Source organism: Neovison vison, chromosome 11 (assembly GCF_020171115.1).
Source record: "Neovison vison isolate M4711 chromosome 11, ASM_NN_V1, whole genome shotgun sequence".
Lineage (NCBI taxonomy): Eukaryota > Metazoa > Chordata > Mammalia > Carnivora > Mustelidae > Neogale > Neogale vison.
The window spans coordinates 70,875,797-70,903,037 of record NC_058101.1 but is presented as its reverse complement, the minus strand read 5'-3'; the positions used below and the strand labels follow the sequence as shown (position 1 = coordinate 70,903,037).

The following is a 27,241-nucleotide window of genomic DNA, read 5'->3' as shown; positions in this document are numbered from 1 at the left end:
GATGTATTACTTTTAATGAATTAAAAAAATTTTTCTCTTTAATTTTTTCACTGGTAAATACCAATAGATATAGCCCACCTAAACAAAAGTTGCTAGAGTCTTCAATTTTTTAAGAGTTTTTAAGGGGTCTTGAGACCAAAAGTTTTAAGAATTGCTGCAACAGGCAATGCCCCAAGCCAAACCACCTGTGTAAACTTGGGGCAAGTTTCACAGCCTTTCTGCTTGTTTCCTCATGTGTAAACTTAGGAGATAGTACTATGTGTGTAAAGCAATTAGAACGTCAGGAGCATTCAATGAAATATAATGAAATATATGAAATATAATCAATAAGATTGATGGAAACAGTGATGGAAGGTGGAGGAAAGGGGAGAAGATTGAATAAAATAGTTTAGACGATGGGAATGATAGATCTGATTAGGAAAATATAGGGGGATTGAAAGGCAATTTTGAGAGCCGTGTGGAGGTTTGTAACTTCTGTATTTGGAGTAAAATCATGGTTGTGCAAATTTTGGGTAAAAATTTTTCCCCTTAACAACACTAAGTTATGTGTAAAAAAGAAAAGGCAAGCTGTTGAATTAACAGAACTGGAAATGTTCCAGTTGGTTTGCTAAGAAAGAAAATAAGGCAAATTGTGATTGGTCAGATGAACTGTGTTTGATAAACTGGGGGAAAAGAGGAGGGAAGAAAACAGAGAGATAGTCACTAGAGAGCAAATAGAAGAGTTAAGAGATTTGAAATCTTCATCGGAAGGGAAAATTGAGAGAACTGGTAAAGTAGGACGTTAGATAGTTTGAATTTTGGATTTCAGTGGTTAAGTAGATGACAAAACCTGGCGTGTGGTCATGAGAGAGAATGTCTGTAGTGTAGTGGAGGTGATGACTAGTGGAGTTGAAATCAAGAACCCAAAAGAATGAATGGGTTTGGATGTTAGTGTGATTCTGGGTGATAGCAGAAGTTGGAAGTCAGGTTCCAAAGTTTTCCACCAATAAGGAGAGGATAAAAAATAGCAATAACGATTAAAACAAAAAATAGCAATAACGAAGGAAAAAAAGTGGTATGGCTATAAAGAAAGGAAGAATAATTATCTGAGTGAGGTACAGGGGAACAAGAGGACTGACCATACCTTCTAACCAAGAGATGAAGTGTGCAAAAATGAGCACCTTTCACTTCATAGAGGTTTAAAGCAAGTGTCTTTGTAAGGGAGAGGATGTTAGGTTTCAATTAAGGACAAGGAAGGACACACACTAGAGGCCCTTAATGTGGGAAAATTTGTTCACAAAAGAAATGAGTTCACAGTTTGCACAGTAAACATGAAAAGTAGGTTGTGAGGCACAAAAGGTGTAGGTAACAGAAAGTTCCAAAGAATTAGGCAACAATTTTCTATTTCAGTCAGTCAATGCATGTGAATTCATTTCCCTCTTCCTTTAGATTTCTCCTTTTCTGAAAAAATAAAATTTCCTGGGCTTTCCCGTGCCCTGTCTTCTCTTCCTTTTTTCCTGTTTATTCAGGTAGCCTCTTCCTGCTGGGTCAAATCCCCATCCAAGAGTGGGAGCCCCGCCCCCCCCGCGGGAGTGGGCGGGACCGGGGCGGAGCAAACAGAAGTGGGCGGGCCCTTTCCTGTCGACACGCCGGCGTAAAGGCGCTGCTGACGTAAGAGGACATCCGGTCCGGCTCCTAGTGTCGGTAATTGGCTCTGTCTAGCCTCCTTCGGTTTTAGTAGCTTCTTCCCTGGAATCGCGGCCCGCAAGTTGGAGTTGCTGCTGCCGCGGGCTGGTCTCACGCTGTTCCCTGCCCCTCTGCCCCCGGAGTGAGCCCGGCCTCCCCGCAAGGGTGAGCGAGGTCGGCCCGGAGCGCGCGTGAGGGAGGGCGTCCCGCGGGCGGGTGATGGTTGTCAGTTCCCCGAACCGCGTGGCACCTCCGCCGTCGCCTCTGGACGCCCCCATCCGATTGCAGGCTTTTCCTCCAAAGCTGCGCTGACCCTGTGCCTTTTTAGGTGACACAGGTCACGTCTTAAGTCGAAGCGTTATTAGGGAAGGGCTTAAACCTGTATACGACGAGAAAAAGAATTACTCTTTTAACTTTCCAAAAACAAATTGGAGAAAAAAAAAATCGAGGCTCAGCCTGAGCCTTTTCACCCATGGGGACGCAAAAATCCCCACGGGAATGATCACTCCGTGATTGTTTTCCAAGTTCCTTTGGCAGGGGACTACACAATTTGATTTTCACCCTGTAGATTTTTGAAATTTTAAATACTGAAAGGGTGATCTCGTGGGCCTGGAGTTACTTGGCTGACCACCTACTCAACTTCCTGGCCTGATTGGTCTATATTTTTAAGGCTCCTCTTCCCACCACTTGGCTTTTCCTAGGACATTTTAACGTTAAGAGTAGACACCCAACTAGGAAAACTTAGTAAGATGACCAAGCTGGTGCACGACTTCACCTCTTTAAATGAGAAATGTGTATTCAAAATGTGATTTCTTAGAAATCTTTCCATGTATCATGGACGTGTTTTGGTTTCTTTGAAGAGAATGTTTGTGCCTTCAGGGAGATTGTGTCATAGTCACCAGTGAAACTTAATCCTGTCCTTGGAAGTTTAGAATTTGTAGATCTTGAACAAGGCCTAGATGTATAATTCTGTATTTTTTAGGAATTTCTACAGTTGATTTTTGAGAATCAATCTTAGAAAATACTTAAAAAACATGTATTTTGAAGACTATGAAGAAACGTGAGATTCATATTTTGAAGCAAGTACATAGACCCATCTATTCATGTGTCTCTTCATTTACTGACCACTTAATATGTGCCAGGCAGGGCGCGGAGATAAACAATGTCAAGAAAGACAGGGCTGAAATCCTCAGGGAACGTGTAGTGTGCAGATTGGATGAATGGTCAAATAAAAATGTGTTATTTAGTAAAAATCATATTTTTCTAAATGTGGTAGTTCTTTCAACTAAGTAAGGAAATATGAAAGCCAGTTTCAAAGACCTTATTTATACAGGATTTTACATACATACTCATTTATAATACATACTCCTGAACATATAGAACTCTGTTAAAATTATATGCTCAGTTATATGTAGAGAGAGGGACAGCTTCCAGAGTCAAAGCAACTATAGTACCTTTAATATCTTTTTAGAGAGGTTTGGCTTTGTAGTTAATGTTGTCATTTGACTTGACCTGTTAGATGTTTTATTGAGTTATTACACATGAGAAATAAGACTTGTTATACTTCTAATCTTATGAAGTTGAATGTATGATATAAACTGATATAAAAATGATACAAACAGTAAATAATACAGTTTTAAATATTTCTTATTAATGTTATATGCTTAAGTTTTTAAAGTGTAGTAATTTTTATTTTAAAGATTTACTTATCTGGGAGCAAGCAAGTGTGGGAGCATGAGGAGGGGGAGGGGAAGAGGGAGAGAGAATCCTCAAGCAGACTCCCTGCTGATAGTGGCACCCTAGGGTGGAATGGGAGGGGTTGGGGACTTGATCTCAGTAGCCAGCCACCTCACCTAGGCAATATGCAGAGTAATTTAAAAAAAAAACTTAACATGAGAGAAACTTTTTCTTTTTTCTCGGTGGGAAAGGAAAACATTTGGCTTCTAGGATATAAATTTTCTTGATGTTTACATTCTTCAGAATTGTGCAAATAAGTGCCTTATTTTAAAAATAATCTATTTTATTTGGGATAATGTATATTTGATATTTCATAAAGGCTTAAAATGTGCTTACCAGTCAAAGTGCTGGGTTTGAGTTTAAAATTTAATGAGTAAAAACACTTCATTCTGCTATTTCTTAGTTTATTTAAAATAGCAAATGCAACCTGGCAATTATATCTTCTCTGTTCTCTTGTGTAGAAAGAGGGGTAAAATGCCTAAAAAAAAGACTGGTGCGAGGAAGAAGGCAGAGAACCGCCGGGAACGGGAAAAACAGCTCAGAGCATCAAGAAGCACCATAGATTTAGCTAAACATCCATGCAATGCATCAATGGTAAAAGCTTTTTTGGATACCTGTTGGTGGTTGAAAAACTATATAATACTTATCTGAAAAATGCTTGAATAAAATTTTAGTGAATACAGTGTTGCCGCATATATTTTATTGAATTTTGAATCTGTGTTAGAGGCATGCCTGTTGTTTTCAGTAATACTGAGTAGCAGTGATTTTGTTTGGTTTTATGTTATTTATAAACCTAGCATATTACCTTGGCTGCTGTTAGTGATGAATAGATATGAAACAAGAATGCATACTAGGGATTGTGTGATGACTTCCAACTTCTCTAACCTTATATGCATATTTTGTCCTATTAGTTGGAGATTTTTCATTAGTTCTTTTAGCAGTTCTTAACTCATTTGATTTCTTTTCTAAACTTTTCACTTTTCTTGACATCTCTTTTGGCTAATTGTTCTATTATCTTCTTTGCTGTGCTCAGTGTGTTAGTCCTGATCATTTCTGGGCTTGCTTGGTCAAAGTATAAAAAAGTAAGATTATTATGTGATTATAACCCTTTCCTTTTCTTTTTTTCTTTTTTCTTTTTTTTTTTGGTCCATGTTTCTCTGAGTTGTCCCATATTTCCCTTTTTCCAGTCCTCTCTACTTTTTCTGTTCCTGCTACTCCTCTTTCTTCTCCTTTTGTTTCATCTAAGGATCATATGAAATGCTTAATAAGATTTAAATCCCTGAATGTTTCTTTTGCATCTACTTTGTGCCAGGTAGTATTTTAGGCACTGTGGGTTATACAGTCCTTGTTTTGACAAGTTCATAGGTCAGTCATTTTGTGTATTACTTAATATTTTTTTATAAGTTACAAATCCAACTTAGGTAACTTTAGGAAGAAATAGAGTTTATCAACTAATATGTTGTTGGGCAGGGCAAGGATGTAACTGGGGCTCAGGGACGCCTGGAACATGAACAACCTTGTAGTTCCATCTTTTGCTTGTTGTTTCTTTTTCCTTATTAGTTCCATTTTCTCAGATTGTCTTACCCCATTGGTTTGGGTTTTAGGTAGTGGTAGCTTGTGTGTCTCATCTCCCAGAGTGCTGTCAGAGAGGGAAAGAACTGTTAGATTGGACTTGGTTAGGTGCCCATCCCAGGGCTAACGTTTATGACTGGCATTGGGGGTGGGAGGGACCAGGTTTACATAACACAGATAGGACAGGTGGTAGAGACTTCCTTCAGGGTCATTTCTAGAGATGACTAGAGAGGGGTCTGAGACAGACAAAAGAATTGACTCACATGTGTAAATACACACGATGAAGGCTAGAGTTTGGTAAGTGTTGTAATAAATGTACAATTAAGACAGGGACATTTGGGTAAAACAAGGATAAACTTGAGTGCATGTGCATGGCTGGGGTACAGTTCATAGAGGAGGTAGGTTCATCATCAGAACTTTCAACAGGGAAAGATGGTAAAGATAGACTTTTCAAGGAAAAGTATTAGAATAGTAAGGCCTGGAAAAAGCACAAGACCTATTTCATGAATGGCTGACAAATAGTGACTTGAATCTAAAGAGAATAGGCCACCAAGGTTTGAAAGTGGTTAGGAATCAGACTGTTGAAAACTTTTAGTACCATGTTTTAAGATTCTAGATTTTCTGCGAACTTCATCATACTGTGTTCTCTACTATTTCTTGTGTTTATTCTGTAATATTTGTCTGATTAAAAAGCAACAGCAACAACAAAAAAACAAACTATTGCTGTATTTATATAGCCTATTTGGAAATGCCACTCCTTTCTTTGGTGTTACTAAAGAAAGTATGTCCAGGAACATACCTTTGTTAGCAAAGTATGTATATATGCTTGTGTATGTGGATGAAGTTGGAGGCTTTGGCAAAGTGTTACTCAAATTTTAACATGAAAAATGGTATTCTTTATAATTAAAGTAAATTTGCATTTTCAACCAGTAGAAAATTGTTATGTTTTTATATTTTACAGGAGTGTGACAAGTGTCAGAGGTAAATACTTATTTCTTACTCTATCTGTATGTAATAATATAGATCCTCTAACCTTTTATCTGATATTGACTATATTTTAAAATTTTATTTCATATGACAAGGCGGCAGAAGAATAGAGCGTTTTGCTATTTTTGCAATTCTGTACAGAAGTTACCAATTTGTGCACAGTGTGGTAAGTATATGATAACTGAGGACTTAAGCCTTTTCTTTTATCAACCATTTGTTTTGCAGTTGATCAGTTTGAACGTGTGGCTTTATCAGTTTTTATAATACTGTTAGACCTTATCATTAATGAAACAACAAATTGTTATTTGGTGAATCAAGCCTTGATTTTGTCTCTTTGATGTAAGGTTGAAAAATAATTATGGTACAGTTTGGATGTAGGTACTACCATGTTGTAAACATTAAAAGATCAGATTTCTGACTAATAACATTTGGTCACTTGAATTTTTAATTATATTAACTTTGTCTTGTTAATAATCTGTTTGTATACTTTTCTAAGTTTTGATATTGCCCATAGTATCTTAGACTACTGAGAATAAATTTATTCCACATTTACTGCTGCCAGTTTTTTTCTGTTTGACTCTTACCATATTATTCTTGAGATTCTTCATATGTTTTCCCAAGTGATTGCAGTAGAGTTCCTAAGCTACATATTCAGCTCCCAGGTATTCATTCGGAGTAAATGATTATTCAAAGTAAACTAAATGGTAAAACTAAATGGTAGTTCATAGAATAACAAGATTGGCGTTTCCCAAATAGCCTTCCACAGAATACTTGAGCTATTAATAGATAATTCTTTCTTGGCTTATCGTTTCTTGTCTTTTCCCTTTTCTTTTCTTTTTCTATCCCTTTCCTTTCCTTTGTTTTCCTTTCCTTTCCTTTCCTTTTTGAGAGAGAGAGAGAGAGAGAGAGACAGAGGGAGGGACAAAGGGAGAAGGAGAGAGAGAATCCCAAGCATGCTGCACACCCAGTTCAGAGCCTGATGCAGGGCTCGATTTTGGAACTGAGATCAGGGCACGAGCTGAAATCAAGTCATACACTTAACCAACTGAATCACGCAGGTGCCCTTAATAGGTTTTTCTTTAAAGAATGCATACCTTTGAGAAATGCTGCTTAGCTCATCCCTGCCTTTCTATCTGCGAGATTTCTGTTGCATACTTTTATGTTAAAGGTTCTGAAGACCTCCAGTAAAGAAACCTAATTAGTTTTGTTCACATCAGATTTACTCCCCAAACTTTTATTTGAACAAATACTCCCTTTGGTTATAGGATGAAAGTCTCAAGGGAAACACAATTTGGGATATACGCACATGTGTTTATGTATAATAACATCACAGAAAATTTAGTAGAGTTTAGGACTATATCCCTGAATATTTCTAGTGTAGCTCAAGTTTCCAAAGAGGCCATCTTTTGGGGTTTATCAGCTCAGGTCTTGCTCTCAGGGTCGTGAGTTCAAGCCTGGCATTAAGCAGGCCCAGTGTGGAGCCTACTTAAAAAACAAAAAAACAAAACTGGCCTAGAGAGACTACTTGACTGACAGTTTTTATATCCTTATTTTATAAAAGACGAATATAGAGTGAGAAAATAGAGGGGCTCCTGGGTGGTGGCTCAGTCAGTTAAGTGTCTGGTGACTTGCAGCTCAGGTCATGATCTAGGGTCCTGGGATCCAGCCCTACCTTGGGCTCCCTGCGGAGGGGGAAGGTGGTTTGCTTGTCCTTCTCCCTTTGCCCCTCCCTCAGCTTGTGCGCGCCCGTGCACGTGCTCTCTCTCTCTCAAATAAATAAGTGAAATCTTAGAAAAGAAAAAGAATGAGAAAATAGATTATGGAGATGAGTTCTTGCTGGGAGCATCCCATATTTTCATTGTTATCTGGGCTTGAATTATATAGTGCTGTGTACATGGATTTATTTCCTACTTACTGATTCTTATACTTAGACATGGAACAGTTGGGTAGCTGCTGTCTGTCATTTCCAGTCTCTCTTCCAATTTCCTATTGTCCTAGCTTCGTTCCTCACATAGTCAAGATAATGGAAAATTGTGCATCTTCTGTGTGTTTCGTGTTCTACTTTGCAGAGTCCGAGATGGGTGATTAATATGTCACCATTAATTTTGACATAGTATATGATGAATGAATTTCCCGATAGTGTTTTGTGTTGGTAATTTGCTGCTAGCTCAGAGCTTTTGTGGCTATAGTCTGATTTTTAGCTCTGTCACTGTATTACTGTTTTTTTCCTGCTCATTTGGGCGCTATTTCAAAATTTTTTTGGAAGAATGTTTATTTGGGGATTATGTTTGTAAATTTTTACATATGGATAAACTTAAAAAATGAATTAGGTAAGTTGCATAATCATGGTTTGGTTTGGTTTGAGATGTTCTGTGGAAAGAAATAAACAATAATTTTAAACCAGGCTGTTTTTATTGTGAGTTACAAACTGTGAAATTCATTTTAAAGCATAGCTTTTTAAAATCTGTATTAATTCATCTGAAAATTCACAAGATTTTAAACTGCTTTAATGATTGTTAGGTTACAAACTATTAACTTGGGGTTTCTGATCTGAGTACAAATAATTAGCATATAATTTTATGTGTAATACATTTTTATAGATATACTTATAAATTTCTACTCTTAAAAGATCAGGGTAGATCTCAGTTACATTGTTTTTTTTTTTTTTTTTTTAAAGTAACATGAGCAGTAAACTCATTTCTATCCATTTTCAAGTTACTTCTATAGGAATTGAGGCTAGATAACAAGTGGCATTAGTGAGTACTTACATGTACTACTCTGCAAGACTGATAATGCAAATTTGTGTCTTTACTAGGGAAAACAAAATGCATGATGAAGTCTTCAGACTGTGTCATAAAGCATGCTGGTGTGTACAGTACTGGCCTTGCTATGGTGGTAAGTTTCTTGTCTTCATCTCTTAGACAAGCAGGTTTTTAAGGATAAGAAAAGCCTGTCTGACCAATGATTATTTTTTCTAAATAGTACTATTTGTTCTTGATTCAGTCAATCTGGAATTTTCTGGTTTATTTATGGCATATTCTTTGAATGATTTGCCTATAATATCCACTTAATTTTGATTGCTTCCTTTTCTTATTGGAAAATGGACAAGAAATGGAAACTTATTTAAAGTTGACTTAAACAAAGATTCATTTGTCAGTGGTACCTTTCTAAGGTATCTTAACCAAACCTCATAGACTGTCATTTACTGTACTAAAAGCCCTGCTTAAGCAAGGTTCAAGCTTTTTCTTCTTTTTTGTTTTTTAAGATTTTATTTATTTATTTATTTGATAGAGATATCAAGAGAGGGAACATAAGCAGGGGGTGTGGGAGAGGGAGAAGTAGGCTTCCTGCTGAGCAGGGAGCCCATTGTAGGGCTCTATCCAGGAACCCCTGGGATCGTGACCCGAGTCAAAGGAAGACGCTTAACGACTGAACCACGCAGGTGCCCCAAGGTTCAAGCTTTTGGTTTAAAAGCATCCTAGTTTCAAAAGAACCCTACTATTAGTGGGTTTTTTCTATAGCTTTACATTTCAAAAAAGAATACATATTTAATGTAGACTTAAACATAATTTCCTCATTACATGTAGAATTTTCTAAGGAAATTCATTGTTTTAAATACAGACATACCTCAGAGATACTGTGTATTGGTTCCAGACAGTTGCAATAAAGCAGATATTGCAATAGAATAAGTCAAAATTAATTTTTCAGTTTCCCAATGCATATAAAGGTTATGTTTACAGTATTTACTATACTGCAGTCTACTTAATGTGTAATAGCATTAATCTAAAGAAACATTTTAAATGCCTTAATTAAAAAATATTGCAATAAAATGCTAACCATCATCTGATCTTTCAGTGAGTCGTAATCTTTTGCTGGTGGAGAGTCTTCCCTCGATGCTATTGGCCACTGATCAGGGTGATGGTTACTAAAGGTTGGGGTGGCTGTTGCAGTTTCTTAAAAAATAATTTCTCCATAGCATGCAATGCTGTTTGATAGCATTTTAGCCATAGGAAAACTTTTTTCAAAATTGGAAGTTAATCCTCTCAAACCCTGTTGGTGCTTTATAAACCAAGTTTACATAACAGACTCAATCCTGGATTGTCATTTCAATAGTCTTCACAGTGTCTTTTTCAGGATTAGATTCCATCTCGAGAAATCACTTTCTTTGTTCATTTGTAAGAAGCAACTCCTCATCTGTTCTGTCATGAAATTGCAGCAATCCAGTCCTGTCTTCAGGCTCCACTTTTTATTCTCTTGGTATTTCCACCACATCTGCAGTTACTTTCTCTACTGAAATCTCGAACCCCTTAAAGTTATCCATGACAGTTGGAATCAGTTCTTCCTAACTGCTGTTAATGTTGATATTTTGATCTGTTACCTAAATCAGTAATGTTCTTAAAGGCATCTAGGATCCTGAATCCTTTCCAGGTTTTCAGTTTACTTTGCCCAGGTCCATTAGATGAATCACTATCTCTGGCAGCTGTAACCTTATGAAATATATTTCTAAATAAAAAGACTTGAAAGTCAGAAGGACTTTTGATCCAGGGATTACGGAATGGATGTTGTGTTAGCAGACATGAAAACAACATCGATTTCATTGTACTTCCCCATCAGAGCTCTTGAGTACCAGCTGCATTGCCAGTGAAATATTTTGAAAGGAATACTTTTTCTGGGCAGTAGGTCTCACCAGTGGGCTTAAAGCATTCAGTAACTGTGTTGTAAATAGATGTGCTATCACCCAGGCTTTCTTGTTCCATTTATTGAGCACAGAGAGAGTAGATTTAGCATAATTCTTAGGGGCCCCAGCATTTTTCAGAGTAAGTTAACATTAGCTTCAACAATGACCAGCTCTGTTAGCCCCTAACCAGGAGAGTCAGTCTGTCCTTTGAAGCTTTGAAGCCAGGCACTGACTTCTCCTCTCTAGTTATGAAAGTCCTAGATAGCATCTTCAGATTTCAGGCTATTTTGTCAACATTTAAAATCTGTGGCTTAGTGTAAGCACCTGCGTTAGTGATCTTAGCTGGGTCTTCTGGATTATTTGCTATAGCTTCTGTGTTAGCACTTGTTGCTTCACTTTGCATTTTGATGTTATAGAGACGGCTTCTTTCCGCAAGCCTCATGATCTAACCTCCTAGCTCAAACTTTTCTTCTGGAGCTACTTCACCTCCGACAGTCCTCCTAGAATTGAAGAGAGTTAGGGCCTTGTTCTGGATTAGGCTTTGGCTTGTTAGAGTGTTGTGGCTGATTGATCTTCTATCCAGATCACTCAGACTTTCTCATATCAGCAATAAGTCTGTTTAGTCTTTTTATCATTCATGTGTTCATTGGAGTAGCACTGTTAGTTTTCTTCAAGACCTTTTTTTTTTTTTTTTTTTTACATTCACAGCTTCACTGAGTATGGCATGAGAGGCTTACTTTTGGCCTGTCTCAGCTTTCAACCTGCCTTCCTCATGAAGCTTAATCATTTCTAGCTTTAGATTTTTTTCTTTTTGTTTTTTAAATTTCATTTATTTATTTGACAGAGAGAGAGAGATCACAAGTAGGCAGAGAGAGGGGGAAAGCAGGCTCCCCGCTGAGCAGAGTCCGATGCCAGGCTTGATCTCAGGACCCCGAGATCATGACCTGATCCGAAGGCAGAGGCTTAACCCACTGAGCCACCCAAGTGCCCCTTAGCTTTAGATTTAAAAGTGAGAAACAGTGCCTGGGTGGCTCAGTGGATTAAAGCCTCTGCCTTCGGCTCAGGTCATGATCCCAGGGTCCTGGGATTGAGCCCCACATCAGGCTCTCTGCTCAGCAAGGAGCCTGCTTCCTTCTCTCCCTTTCTCTGCCTGCCTCTCTGCCTACTCATGATCTCTGTCTGTCAAATAAAGAATCTTTAAAAAAAATAAATAAAAGTGAGAAACATATGACTCTTTTACTTGAACACTTAGAAGCTATTGTAGGGTTTTAATTGGCTTAATGTCAGTATTGTGTCTCAGGGAATAGGGAGACCCAAGGAGAGGAAGAGATGTGGGCAAACAGCTGGTCAGTGGAATAGTCACAATACATATAACATTTACCGATTAAGTTTGCTATCTTACATGGGCACAGTTTGTGGTGTTCCAAAGCAATTACAATACTAATATCAAAGATCACTGATCACAGATCACCATAACAAATATAATAATAATAAAAAAGTTCCAAATATTGTGAGAATTACTGAAATGTGATACAGAGACATGAAGTGAGCAAATGCTATTGGAAAAATGGCCCTGATGGTGCAGGGTAGCCACATACCTTGAATGTATAAAAAATACACGAGCTGTGAAGAGCAGTAGAATGGAGCGCAAGAAAATGAGGTATGCTGTAATAAAAAGAGATGCGTGATGCATTTTGATCTCTTTTTCACTAACAAATAGCTCTTAAACCAATTTTACTGTATTCTGTTGTGTGGCTTGTTTATTTAAAAAAAAAAAAAAAGTACTTATTTGAGAGAGGAGGGGGTGCAGAGGGAGAGAGAAACCCCAAGTGGACTTCACACTGAGTAAGGAGTCCAATGCAGGGCCATTTCTCATGACCCCAAGATCACAACCAGAGCCAAAACCAAGAGTCGGATGCTTAAATGACTGTGACACCCTGGCGCCCCACTGTTGTGTGATTTTTATGCTCGGGTCCAAATTTCATTCCATGAGAAAAGTAAAAGTACTTCTATGTCAAGCAGATATTTTATTTATAGCAACTTCCCAAGAACAACATTTTCCATCATGAAGCACACCTTTATATGATCTATTTCACATGTGGATATCTTACAGAAGCAAGAAACTAGACTTATCAGTATCTTGTGAATTTCTCTTCATTTTTAAATACAGGATTGTCAGTATTATCTTTATTCATAAATCAATGTAATCTTCCTTGGTAGCTTGCTTATGTCCAGATTTATCAAATGCTTTTTAAAAAATTCACTAAATTGTGAATTGAATTGAATGTGAGTGATGTCTCATATAAAACATTTCAGTAGACTCAGGTATCATTAGCTGTAAATTCTAGAAAAGTGATTTTCTGGGAATCTTCTCTGTCTGTCAAAATTCCCTCTCTCTTCCCTCTTTAATACCCTGCTTTGCCCTGGGAACCTGACCTGTGTGTATGGACTGGTCAGTGTCTTTCTTACCTTCTGGCTTCCCTTTGGGTTCAGCCAGTGGAGGCCCTGGTAGGACACCTGTAGCTGGGAGGACAGTGCAGTCTGGGTGTTCATTCTTCAAGCTCTCTTGACACCGTTATCCTTGTTTGGACATGGATTGGCCATGGTTTCTCTCTATATGGCCAGGTAATCTTCTCCACACTGCTCTCTTTCAAGGTTCTGGTAACTCCCTCCTCTCCCCTTGTTTCAGGCTCAGGGGTTGTCTGGATCATCCCTTATGTTTTTTCTAAGCCCTTCTCTGTCCAACCACTCCCACCTCTACCTGCCTCCACCAGCACCACCCCCCCCCACCCCCTGTAAATCATCTCTTGTAAACTCTCCTGGATTACTCAGTTTAGTGTGTCATCTTTTTGTCTCTTGGAACCTGGATGTTCCAAGAGATGTATTTGAGGATTTACTATCCACAGTGATAATCCATTTTTATAGCTCAAAAAGCATCCTTCCTATTTGTTCTTTACTACTGTTACAGAGAATCTTGAATACTAGAACATTGAGTTGAAATTCAGAACACTGGTTTAAATCCCAGCTCCACTGAAATGTAGCTCTGGGATTTGGACCCCTATTTGTCACCTATAAAGGAAAGACCATCTAGTCCTATTTTCTTTTTCTTTCTTTCTTTTTTTTTAACATTTTATTTATTTGTCAGAGAGAGCGAGCGAGCGAGCGCACACAAGTAGGGGGAATGGCAGGCAGAGGGAGAAGCAGGCTGCCTGATGCGGGACTCCATCCCAGAACCCTGGGATCATGATCTGAGCCGAAGGCAGATGCTTAACCATCTGAGCCACCCAGGCATCCCTAGTCCCATTTTCTTAATATTCTTTCTAGCAGTTAATATTCTGTAGATGTCATTGTGTTATCTTGATATAGAATTGGAGAGTCTTACCCTATTTAATCTCTTTCTCTCTCTCTCTCTCTTTTTTTTTTTAAAGGTTTTATTTATTTGAAAGAGAGAATGAGAGAGATCATGAGAGGGAGGAAGGTCAGAGGGAGAAGCAGACTCCCTCCCTGCTGATCCTGGACTCCAGGATCATGACCTTAGCTGAAGATACTTGCTTAACCAACTGAGCCATCCAAATTCCCTAATTCTGTATAATTAATTTTTTTCCACAAAGAAATGTAATGATTCAAAGCATAAGTAGCCTTAACAGAAAAAAGGTGTTGACAGAAGTTTAATATTTTTTCTCAGTTATTCTAAAAAAGCTATGTGAATTATTTTATAAATGATTCAGGAAGGAATTTTCTTAAATGAAAAATACTTATTTTTTGGAAAATGGAATATATATTTATTATTAATCACAGTATCACACAGGTGCACAACATAATGATTTGATGTTTATGTTTTATATTGCAAAATGATCGCCACAGTAAGTCTAGTTAACATCTGTCAGCTCACATGGTTATAATTTTTTTCTGGTGATGAGAACTTTTAAGATCAACTGTCTTAGCAACTTTCAAAGAAATAAAGTATTATTGACTGCAGTCACTATGCTGTACACTACATCCCCATAACTTATTTAATATGTGACTGCAAGTTTGTACCTTTTTTTTATTATTATCTTCAGTTAGAAGTTAAGAAATATTTCTAATTGAAAAAATTCAGTTTATTTACTATAATTGTGATAGATAAGAATACTTTAAATGTGGACTCTGGACACCATTCGAATTAGAATTCAGTTAGAAGGCAACACTTTTAGCTCTGTGGCTTACTTTAATGATTAGTGTTAGGGCTAAATGTATATAGTTCTCCCTCCTTGCTTCTTATTCTTTTGATTTATAGCCAAGTTTTTTATATTGTAAATAGCTGTTGGTGAAGTAGTTTGATTTTCAGAGAACCCTCTTTAATTTTGGTTTAAGCAAAATTTTTTCTTTAATGAAGCCACCCACTATCACTAAGGGTTGATAAATTGCTAAATGTATACAATTTTGATGGTTGCCATTGGCTAAACAATGGTTGCAGCAAGGCACATGACAAAGATTAATTTTTTGTGTTCCTTGGTTACAGGGTGCAATATGTGACTTCTGTGAAGCTTGGGTTTGCCACGGTAGGAAATGTCTCAGCACACATGCCTGTGCCTGTCCTCTTACTGATGCTGAGTGTGTGGAGTGTGAGCGAGGTGTCTGGGACCATGGTGAGTGATTACATACAAGCAATGAACTTTACTGTAAGTAAAGGTTGACTTTGAAACATTCTGGATGCTCTTTTTATATGAGTAGCCAGGGGATTGTGGGAGTCCACTTTTTTATGGTTCAATTTGGCAGTTTTCATTGTAGCCTTTACCAGAGCAAAAACTACTGTGTCATTTTGGTGTAATTCTGAAGTAAATTGCTTGACTTCTTTAAATTGTTATTTATGGCTTCTTGAAATTGAAATTTATCATGTTTCACTTGTGGGGTTTGTTTTTTAATCCAACAGGAGGCAGAATATTCAGTTGTTCTTTTTGTCATAACTTTCTTTGTGAAGATGATCAGTTTGAACATCAAGCCAGCTGCCAGGTTTTAGAGGCGGAAACATTCAAATGTAAGTTTTTATAAATTAGATGTCCTTTATACCCAGGATTCTTAATAGTATTAAGTGTTAGACTCAAAAAAGAATCTAGTTTTTCGTGCAGCCTCTTGTGGACTATAATTCAACTTAATATCTATTTTCTGTTTCTAAAAAAAATTCAGAACCAATAAATAAATAAATAAAATTCAGAACCACATACTTTTGTTTTTTTCAATAGGGATGCCACTGGCATTTTGGTTGGGTCAGTTCTTTGTTCCATGGGATTGATCAGGCACTACAGAGCTTGTAGCCTTCCTGGTCCTGAGTACTAAATACCATTTTCACTTCCCAAGTTATTATAACCACTCCCACCTCTATCTGCCTCCACCAGCACCCCCCCCCCGCCCCCTGCCATTTCCAAATGCCTTGAAGTAAGTGGTATGTGATACTACCCCTAGTTTGTTTCTGCCAGTTGGTTCCAGTGGTTTTTAGACAAGAGTATGCATCAGAAACGTCTGTGGAGGTTTTTTAAAAAAATTTAGGCACCCCTGCCTCATCCCTGGTGATTCTCTGTTTGAAGCCTATGATAGGCACAGGCATATGTATTTTACCCACACACATAATTGTCATGTATCTTCCAGTTTGAGAACCAGTGTTACTGATTGGATATTATCAATGGGATTATCTTTACAGATAGATTACATTTTATTTCTGCATTATTTTTGATTCTTAAATCTCAAGATTTAGAATCAAAACATTACTTAAATTCTGCTTCCTGGTTATGTGATTTTGGGCAAACCACCAAATCTTTCTAAAGGTGAGTTTCCTTATATATTAAAGGAAGATGCTAATTTCTTTTTCAAAGAGTTAATTAAAATGCAAATCCATGCAAAGTGTTATTATGGTACTTTTACTTAGAAAGCCCTTATTAAACAGTAGATATTATTATAGGGAAGGCTGAAGTTTCCCAGACACTCACTTCCTTGAATTTGGTTTTTGTTTTGATATGAAATGCTAATCTCTATATTCTCCTATAAAGTTGATAGTTTATCAATTTATACATGTATATATAAATGTATATGTATGTAATTCTTACAGTATTCCTATAGAAACTCTTAAAGGTTAAAGAACATCTCAAATAGCATTTTTGAGCCATTCTTAGGCTTCTGCAAAATGTGTAATATAAAAATTGAATTACTTTATTTGGGACTTGAAGAGCTTTGAGTATTTTGTATCATGTGGCCCCAAAGACAGGCAGCTGTGAGTGATAAGGCTATAATTTCATCAGGAAGTTTTAGTGATTCAGTAAAAGACAAAGGAAAAATAAATAGTTGACAAGATAAGATACATCTGTCATTATGTCTTTGATATCTGATATTAAGGTCATGCTCATTGCAGGTTCCCAGGTGTCTTTGGTTTACTGTAACTTATCTTTACCTTTTTTCTTCATTGCTTTATTTTTTTCTTGCCATTCTTTCTTTGCCAGTTGCCGTTCACCGCTTGTTTTTTTCTGAAATATTTTCCTAACCATATCCATAGGCCCCAAAGATATAGCTTATTTCTACCCCCTTACTTGGTCATATCTCATTTATAGGATTGACCTTACTTAGGAATTGGGCGATATAGAAATTCTTTGAAATCCTTATTTACCTGCAATATCAGTGGGAAGGATGTTTTAAGAAAAAAACAAAACAATGGTGTTGACTCTGCCTGTATTGTTTTTTTTAAATAATTAAAATGGCTCCAGGACTTCTGATATAAAATGGCTTGTTATCAGCAGGCTTTGATGCATCCCAGCCTGCTCTCTTTTAAAATAATCTGAAGACATAGAAATAGATTTAAAATGGAAACCATTCTCCAGTTTAAAATTAGGAAACTCAAACCATTTTAGAATCTGAGTGAAATGCATGGTGTTTATATATGTCCAGGATTGTAACTCCTGGGGAGAGAAAGAACTGGGCAGTGAACTGGAGTGCCTGTGTGTTGGCTTGAGGTTAATTAGGGAAAGAAGAATGGCAGGGCCATGTTCTATCTTTGTTTGAGTTCCCAGAAGTAGAGATGAGGTAAGATAGGCAACAGCAAATTTCTTGGGATCATGTCCTTGTAGCATGTCAAAGCCTTAAGTAGTGGGGTTAGGAAAAGTTTCAGGATCAGAAATGCCTGGGGCTCCTTGGTGGCTCAGTTGGTTAAGTGCCTTTGGCTCAGGTCATATCCCAGGGTCCAGGGTTGAGCCTCACGTCAGGCCTCTGCTCACTGGGGAGCCTGCTTCTCCCTCTTCCTCTGCCTGCTGCTCTGCTTACTTGTATGCTTGCTTTCTCTCTCTCTCTCTCTCTCTCTGTCAAATAAATCTTAAAAAAAAAATGCCTGGTGTACAGTGGGAGATTGGGTTGGGAGCTTTGTACTTTTAGTATGTGTTCTTGCTATGTATTTGGAAGAGATATATAACATTTTGGTTAAATATATCCTTTTTTTAAAAATTTTTTTTAACTGAATGAAGAAGGAACCAAAAAATTCCCTGTCTTAGGTGGAAATGATTGAGATTTCAGATTTTCGTCCCTACAGACTGAATGAACTAATACGGTTATTATTGGAGTAATTTGTTATACTTCTATATATGTAATATAGTTAACCCTCGGACAGTATGAAGGTTAGGAGCACCAATTGTCTGTGCAATTGACAGCCTGCATATAACTTCTGACCCTCCAAAAACTTAGCTCCTAATAGCCTACTGTTGGCCAGAAACCTTACTGATAACATAGTTAACATATATTTTGTATGTATTATGTAATATATTCTTAGGCTAAAGTAAGCTAGAGAAAGTAAAATGTTACTAAAGAAATCATAAGGTAGAGAAGATACATTTAAAGCACTGCACTGTCTTTATTGAAAAACATCTACATATAAGCAGACGTGCACAGTTCAAACCCATGTTCAAGGGTCAACTATAGTAAGCACTCAGTTTTTTATTTTTAATTTTTTTGTTATTTTTAACTTTTATTTTTTTAACTTTTTATTTTTAACTTTTTCTTTTAAACTTTTAAAGTTTTTCTAACTTTTTAAATTTTTAACTTTTATTATTAACACATAGGACAAATAATACATATCCAACTGAATCATTGGCATTACTGTGGAAGAAAGCGGGATACTTGGGGAGAAGCAATGATAATACACATAATTGAGAGCATCATTCCTGAGTTTAAAAAAAAATACTTGCCTGTGCACATTAAAAAGGCTACCCATGAACCAGGGAAAATTAAGTAAGAGAATTCCCAAATTAGGAACATCTGGTCAGATATTTACATTACAAAGACAGGCTTCCTTTTATTTGTTTTTCTCTTTATTTTTTCAAGGCCTCTAAGTGAATTTTATATTTGGACTTTATTAGGTAAGGCTTAGTTTATCTTCTCCTTCTGTATCTCTGGTAACTTATTTTTTCTTCCATTTCTGACACAGTCAATATGAGCCAGACATTCTGGCTTTTCTGATATATTTGCACTTAAGTTTAGGTTTTTCCTCAGTAATTATAGGTAATGACCAAAATTAACATGGTTTACTGACTAAAATAGAAATAAAATATTTTGGGATTTTTCCCATCTTTTCCTGCCCACTTGAACATTATTTTCTCTTCATAGCCACCCTTTCTATCTGAAGTATTCTATTCCCTTATCAGAAGTTATGCAGAAAATGGTAATAGCCTGTGTCATTAGGAGATTATATATTAATAGAGAAAATTACTTTTTTAAGATTTGTTTATTTTTTAAAGATTTTTACTTACTTAGAGAAGGATCAAGGGGTGGGGCAAAGGGAGAAGCAGCTTCCTGCTGAGCAGGGAGCTTGATGTGAGGCTTCCATCCCAAGACCCCCAGATCATGACCTGAGCCAAAGGCAGAGGCTTAACCGACTGAATTACTCAGATGCCCCTCTTTTTAAGATTTAAGCATTATTTGATAAAGGGAAGAATTTCAGCCAGTGTCAGGGGAAAAAAGGATGTCTCACCGTTTCATTCTTTTAAATATAATTAATGAAGTTTGCCATCTCCTAGATTGGAGAAATGGAAGGAGGTTGGAGAAGAATTAGTGCCATACTAGTGAAATAATGCTGTGTGTGTGCACTTTGTTTCTTTCCTTCTGGCTGGGGATTCCATCTCATTTTGTATGTCCTCTGGGTTATATTATGAGGCAAAAAAAAAAAAAAAAAAGTTAATAATTGAGCTAAGTACATCAAGTATAAATCTGTGGAAAATAGTGTTTTTGTTCCAAGGTTGAATCTGGACATTATGTTTTTTTGCCCATAGGTGTTTCATGCAATCGACTTGGTCAGCATTCCTGTCTTCGTTGTAAGGTATACTTGTCTGTTATTTTTAGATTTTTGTTTTTAATCCCAGTACTCTTCCACCTTGGATTATTTATAGCTATAATTAATCTAACAAGGGTCTTTAAACATTATGTAGTTTACTTCTTTTATTTTGAAGATTGTGAAATTGAATTGAGAAAGCTGAGTGACTTTCCTAAGGTCATCCAATTGGCTTATCTTAGAGTAGACACTAATGCACATCTCCTGAATCTTGGCTCAGTGTTTTTACACCTTATGTTTGTAGAGAATATTTTGACCAAAGTGTTGAGAATGTATTTTAACTAACATCGAAATTCACTTGCTTATAGGAGAGTTTGAGTGAAAAGAAGATTTCCATAATGGTCTATTTCCTTAGATTTTGTCTCCAGCATTTCTGTTTGTCAAGGATCACTAAACGGGCAGCCCATTCACTTCCTGTCAGAAACATTTCTCTGGTTCTTCTGGTCCTAACCCTATCTTTCCTTTCTCTCTCAAATCTACCCCAGTTTCACCAAATGACTTTCAGGTGTTATCTATGCTATTTCTTCTGCCTTAGATCCATCCCTCTTCCAGTTTTGCTTACCTTACCCTACTGTACCCTTGTTCTCCTTCAGCTCTCAGCCAACACATCATGTTTTCCAGGAAGCCCTTCCTGAATCCCATATCCGGTTTAGTGCTCCTCCACTGCACTTCCCTTGCAGTGAGCAGTGTCTTGCAATTACTTTTCCACTTGTCTGTGTCCGCAGTTAGGGTATAGATCTGTGAGGGTGGATAGGCTATTTACCATTATGTCATCAGGAGCTTTGTGAATGCACATATATTTATGAATGGATCAATGTGTCTACGCTGTCATACCCTGTGTATAATTTCTGCTTTATGTTAGGTCGTAGTGCAGAGAGTTCTGGCAAAGACCATTTCCCTTAAGAAATTTAAATCAGGAGTGTGACCAGTCCCAACAAAAGTCTTAATCTCTACCCTCACAAAACTGCCTTTAAGTTTTCTGGAAATATTGAATGATAATTTTGTATATATTTTTTTTTTTTTTTTTTTTTTTTTTTTTTTTAAATTTCCAATTTATTTATTTTCAGAAAAACAGTATTCATTATTTTTTCACCACACCCAGTGCTCCATGCAAGCTGTGCCCTCTATAATACCCACCACCTGGTACCCCAACCTCCCACCCCCCCGCCACTTCAAACCCCTCAGATTGTTTTTCAGAGTCCATAGTCTCTCATGGTTCATCTCCCCTTCCAATTTACCCAAAAGCACATACCCTCCCCAATGTCCATAACCCTACCCCCCTTCTCCCAACCCCCCTCCCCCCAGCAACCCACAGTTTGTTTCGTGAGATTAAGAGTCACTTATGGTTTCTCTCCCTCCCTATCCCATCTTGTTTCATGAATTCTTCTCCTACCCACTTAAGCCCCCATGTTGCATCACCACTCCCTCATATCAGGGAGATCATATGATAGTTGTCTTTCTCCGCTTGACTTATTTCGCTAAGCATGATACGCTCTAGTTCCATCCATGTTGTCGCAAATGGCAAGATTTCGTTTCTTTTGATGGCTGCATAGTATTCCATTGTGTATATATACCACATCTTCTTGATCCATTCATCTGTTGATGGACATCTAGGTTCTTTCCATAATTTGGCTATTGTGGACATTGCTGCTATAAACATTCGGGTGCACGTGCCCCTTTGGATCACTACGTTTGTATCTTTAGGGTAAATTCCCAGTAGTGCAATTGCTGGGTCATAGGGCAGTTCTATTTTCAACATTTTGAGGAACCTCCATGCTGTTTTCCAGAGTGGTTGCACCAGCTTGCATTCCCACCAACAGTGTAGGAGGGTTCCCCTTTCTCCGCATCCTCGCCAGCATCTGTCATTTCCTGACTTGTTGATTTTAGCCATTCTGACAGGTGTGAGGTGATATCTCATTGTGGTTTTGATTTGTATTTCCCTGATGCCGAGTGATATGGAGCACTTTTTCATGTGTCTGTTGGCCATCTGGATGTCTTCTTTGCAGAAACGTCTGTTCATGTCCTCTGCCCATTTCTTGATTGGATTATTTGTTCTTTGGGTGTTGAGTTTGTTAAGTTCTTTATAGATTTTGGACACTAGTCCTTTATCTGATATGTCGTTTGCAAATATCTTCTCCCATTCTGTCAGTTGTCTTTTGGTTTTGTTAACTGTTTCCTTTGCTGTGCAAAAGCTTTTGATTTTGATGAAATCCCAAAAGTTCATTTTTGCCCTTGCTTCCCTTGCCTTTGGCGATGTTCCTAGGAAGATGTTGCTGCGGCTGAGGTCGAAGAGGTTGCTGCCTGTGTTCTCCTCAAGGATTTTGATGGATTCCTTTCTCACATTGAGGTCCTTAATCCATTTTGAATCTATTTTTGTGTGTGGTGTAAGGAAATGGTCCAATTTCATTTTTCTGCACGTGGCTGTCCAATTTTCCCAACACCATTTATTGAAGAGGCTGTCTTTTTTCCATTGGACATTCTTTCCTGCTTTGTCGAAGATTAGTTGACCATAGAGTTGAGGGTCTATTTCTGGGCTCTCTATTCTATTCCATTGGTCTATGTGTCTGTTTTTGTGCCAGTACCATGCTGTCTTGATGATGACAGCTTTGTAATAAAGCTTGAAGTCCGGAATTGTGATGCCACCAACTTTGGCTTTGTTTTTCAATATCCCTTTGGCTATTCGAGGTCTTTTCTGGTTCCATATAAATTTTAAAATTATTTGTTCCATTTCTTTGAAGAAGATGGATGGTACTTTGATAGGAATTGCATTAAATGTGTAGATTGCTCTAGGTAACATAGACATTTTCACAATATTTATTCTTCCAATCCAGGAGCATGGAACATTTTTCCATTTCTTTGTGTCTTCCTCAATTTCTTTCATGAGTACTTTATAGTTTTCTGAGTATAGATTCTTAGCCTCTTTGGTTAGGTTTATTCCTAGGTATCTTATGGTTTGGGGTGCAATTGTAAATGGGATTGACTCCTTAATTTCTCTTTCTTCTGTCTTGTTGTTGGTGTAGAGAAATGCAACTGATTTCTGTGCATTGATCTTATATCCTGACACTTTACTGAATTCCTGTATAAGTTCTAGCAGTTTTGGAGTGGAGTCTTTTGGGTTTTCCACATAGAGTATCATATCATCCGCGAAGAGTGATAATTTGACTTCTTCTTTGCCGATTTGGATGCCTTTAATTTCCTTTTGTTGTCTGATTGCTGAGGCTAGGACTTCTAGTACCGTACTCAAAGGGTCTGTCCAACAAGAAGATCTAACAATTTTAAATATCTATGCTCCCAACGTGGGCGCAGCCAACTATATAAACCAATTAATAACAAAATCAAAGAAACACATCAACAATAATACAATAATAGTAGGGGACTTTAACACTCCCCTCACTGAAATGGACAGATCATCCAAGCAAAAGATCAACAGGGAAATAAAGGCCTTAAATGATACACTGGATGAGATGGACATCACAGATATATTCAGAACATTTCATCCCAAAGCAACAGAATACACATTCTTCTCTAGTGCACATGGAACATTCTCCAGAATAGATCACATCCTCGGTCCTAAATCAGGACTCAACCGGTATCAAAAGATTGGGATCATTCCCTGCATATTTTCAGACCACAATGCTCTGAAGCTAGAACTCAACCACAAGAGGAAGTTTGGAAAGAACACAAATACATGGAGACTAAACAGCATCCTTCTAAAGAATGAATGGGTCAACCGGGAAATTAAAGAAGAATTGAAAAAAATCATGGAAACAAATGATAATGAAAATACAACGGTTCAAAATCTGTGGGACACAACAAAGGCAGTCCTGAGAGGAAAATATATAGCGGTACAAGCTTTTCTCAAGAAACAAGAAAGGTCTCAGGTACACAACCTAACCCTACACCTAAAGGAGCTGGAGAAAGAACAAGAAAGAAACCCTAAACCCAGCAGGAGAAGAGAAATCATAAAGATCAGAGCAGAAATCAATGAAATAGAAACCAAAAAAACAATAGAACAAATCAACCAAACTAGGAGCTGGTTCTTTGAAAGAATTAATAAAATTGATAAACCCCTGGCCAGACTTATCAAAAAGAAAAGAGAAAGGACCCAAATAAATAAAATCATGAATGAAAGAGGAGAGATCACAACTAACACCAAAGAAATACAAACTATTATAAGAACATACTATGAGCAACTCTATGCCAACAAATTTGACAATCTGGAAGAAATGGATGCATTCCTAGAAACATATAAACTACCAAAATTGAACCAGGAAGAAATAGAAAGCCTGAACAGACCCATAACCAGTAAGGAGATTGAAACAGTCATTAAAAATCTCCAAACAAACAAAAGCCCAGGGCCAGATGGCTTCCCGGGGGAATTCTACCAAACATTTAAAGAAGAACTAATTCCTATTCTCCTGAAACTGTTCCAAAAAATAGAAATGGAAGGAAAACTCCCAAACTCATTTTATGAGGCCAGCATCACCTTGATCCCCAAACCAGACAAGGATCCCATCAAAAAAGAGAGCTATAGACCAATATCCTTGATGAACACAGATGCGAAAATTCTCACCAAAATACTAGCCAATAGGATTCAACAGTACATTAAAAGGATTATTCACCACGACCAAGTGGGATTTATCCCAGGGCTGCAAGGTTGGTTCAACATCCGCAAATCAGTCAATGTGATACAACACATCAATAAAAGAAAGAACAAGAACCATATGATACTCTCAATAGATGCTGAAAAAGCATTTGACAAAGTACAACATCCCTTCCTGATCAAAACCCTTCAAAGTGTAGGGATAGAGGGCACATACCTCAATATCATCAAAGCCATCTATGAAAAACCCACTGCAAATATCATTCTCAATGGAGAAAAACTGAAAGCTTTTCCACTAAGGTCAGGAACACGGCAGGGATGTCCATTATCACCACTGCTATTCAACATAGTACTAATTTTGTATATTTTTTGAATTATTTATTTACTTGCTTATTTTTACTTCTCTTTTATAGGCTTGTTTCTGTGATGATCATACAAGGAGCAAAGTGTTTAAGCAAGAAAAAGGTAAACAGCCTCCCTGCCCCAAATGTGGACACGAAACACAGGAAACTAAGGATCTCAGCATGTCAAGTAAGGCTCTTCTTAAAATACCAATGGAGTGATTTTGCTTTCTTGCTTAGACAGGATTTATCTCTTTTTTTTCTCTTTCTATTTTTGTTTTTGAGTCTTCTTCATATTTGAAAAGATGAATGTGTTCTCTTAAGCAAATGGAATTTTATAGCCTTGGAAAATTTGTGGGTGAAGTTTCTCAATTTAACTTAAGAAATACACCATCATTCACTTTGATGTTTGGCATTTGACTCAGTTAATGACATAGTGAATACTGAAATTTAAGACCAAAAAGTGATTTTTTTTGCCTTTGCTGAGGTTTCCTTGTTGAATAATTGAGTAGCTATAAATCTTTAATATTCGAGTGCTGGTAATCTTCAGTGCTTGGAAGTTGAAATCATTCTGAAGCTTTTTGTAGGTGTGTAGTACTTGAGCAGCGGTGCTTATTATGTAATATATCACTACTATAGGAAATTGTTTTGTGGTTTTTATATAACTTTTCTATGAAGGAGTAAGACTACTACAAACATGTTTGTAGTCATGCAATTTACAATTTTGTTAAAGAGAATTTGACTCTTTACCAAACATAGCAGAGTGGAACCATAATCTGAAAATACTTTTGTTTAATCAGAGTTGTAGTACATTTTAGTACAATGAGGTGAGACTGATGATTTTGCTGATTTTTTGAACTGAACTATATTGCCACTTAGGCAGAAGAAATGAAGGGCTTTGTCTTGTTGGATGCCAGAATTATAGAGTGGTTCTCTTAAGAAAAGTGTAATGATATGAGATCAACAGTTCTGTGATTTGAAAATAAAATTTTAATCCATCAAATGAAGAGCATTTTAGTTTTTAATGTGCCCTATTTGAATTGTTTGGAGAGTGCTGCTGTTTTGTTTTCCAGCTTTTTCTAGATTTAGTGAAATGACGCTGTTGTCTTTATTATATGTTATATATGGTATGTATATAGGCTCTGAGTAGGCTAGAACTGATGGTTTTACTAAGGTCTCCTTTTTTTCCGGTTAAGTATTAAGTGAGGAAATTAGGAAAATGGGAGTAAGAAGCAGCCAGTCAGTTTCATATAATTTTGTATATTGTAGAAGAAAGTGAAGATGTAAAGAATCAAAACAAAGTGCCATCCATGTACATGTCTGTCTCTTACAGCACGGTCCCTGAAATTTGGCAGGCAGACTGGAGGCGAAGAGGGAGATGGAGCTTCTGGTTATGATGCCTATTGGAAGAATCTTTCTTCTGATAAGTATGCTGATAGCAGCTACCATGATGAAGATGAAGATGAAGAGGAAGCAGAGGATGATGAAGAGGAAGAAGATGAAGTCGGAAAGGATTCAGATGCCGAGTCATCAGATTTATTTACTAATTTGAATTTAGGAAGGACCTATGCCAGTGGCTATGCTCACTACGAGGAGCAGGACAACTAGGAGAGCTGCTTGCCCATGGGTGACTGTGTCCGAGATGAGCCAGAATCTGTGTGCTTAATGAATTGGGTGTGGATGTTCAGAAGTACTGTCATTTAGCCTTGTGCAAAAGACTAGTCATGTACTCCCTGGGGCAAGGAGTGGGGCATAGCATTTTTATAGGAGCTGATAATCAGGCTTATAGCATAAGAAAAAATGAATTCCAAGTGTAAGATGTTTATTGATTCCAAGCAATTGAAGCATCATGGATTGGAGTTTTACTGATTTCAGTAATCAGTAGGTTATGCCAATTAGATACATACCCAGGATAAAAGAATAGAATGGTAATATATTTGATTGAAATTAGATTGCTGTTTTTATTTAAAAAAAAAACACCACTTATATTCATTCTCTCTGATTTTGTAAGATGGTAATGGGTAAAATGAATTATTGTATTTTTCCTTGTAGGTCCACAGGATGAGAATCAGATGTTAAATGCTGAATTTTCATTAAATATCCATGTTATCTTAAGTAGTCATGATATGTATGTTTTAGCAATTACTCATTCATTTTTTTCTTCACAGTGTGTGTCCTGAGCAGTACCTGTTATTAATGCCTAAATCTATAGACAAAGGTGACTGAATAGTTAGTTTGCAGAGACGTAGAGACAGAGACAGTATTATTACACAGATGCATTTATGCATTTGTCTTTGAATAAATCTAGTATTTCACTTCTA

General features: G+C 37.2%; 1 protein-coding gene across 2 annotated transcripts; it reads left to right on the top strand.

Moving 5' to 3' along the window:
- The first annotated feature begins 1,658 nt into the window (after positions 1-1,658).
- ZNF330 (zinc finger protein 330) lies at positions 1,659-27,241 on the top strand. 2 transcript variants are annotated; one of them, XM_044268028.1, is made up of 10 exons: positions 1,659-1,830; positions 3,864-3,996; positions 5,936-5,955; positions 6,057-6,127; positions 8,777-8,856; positions 15,141-15,267; positions 15,552-15,656; positions 19,918-19,964; positions 24,993-25,110; positions 26,254-27,241. In XM_044268028.1, the coding sequence occupies exons 2-10, from the start codon at positions 3,877-3,879 to the stop codon at positions 26,526-26,528; spliced, it is 963 nt and encodes a 320-aa protein (XP_044123963.1). In that variant the 5' UTR covers positions 1,659-1,830; positions 3,864-3,876; the 3' UTR covers positions 26,529-27,241. The 2 variants fall into 2 exon arrangements, with proteins under 2 accessions (XP_044123963.1, XP_044123964.1); XM_044268029.1 differs by lacking the exons at positions 1,659-1,830; positions 5,936-5,955 and having other exon boundaries at positions 3,905-3,996.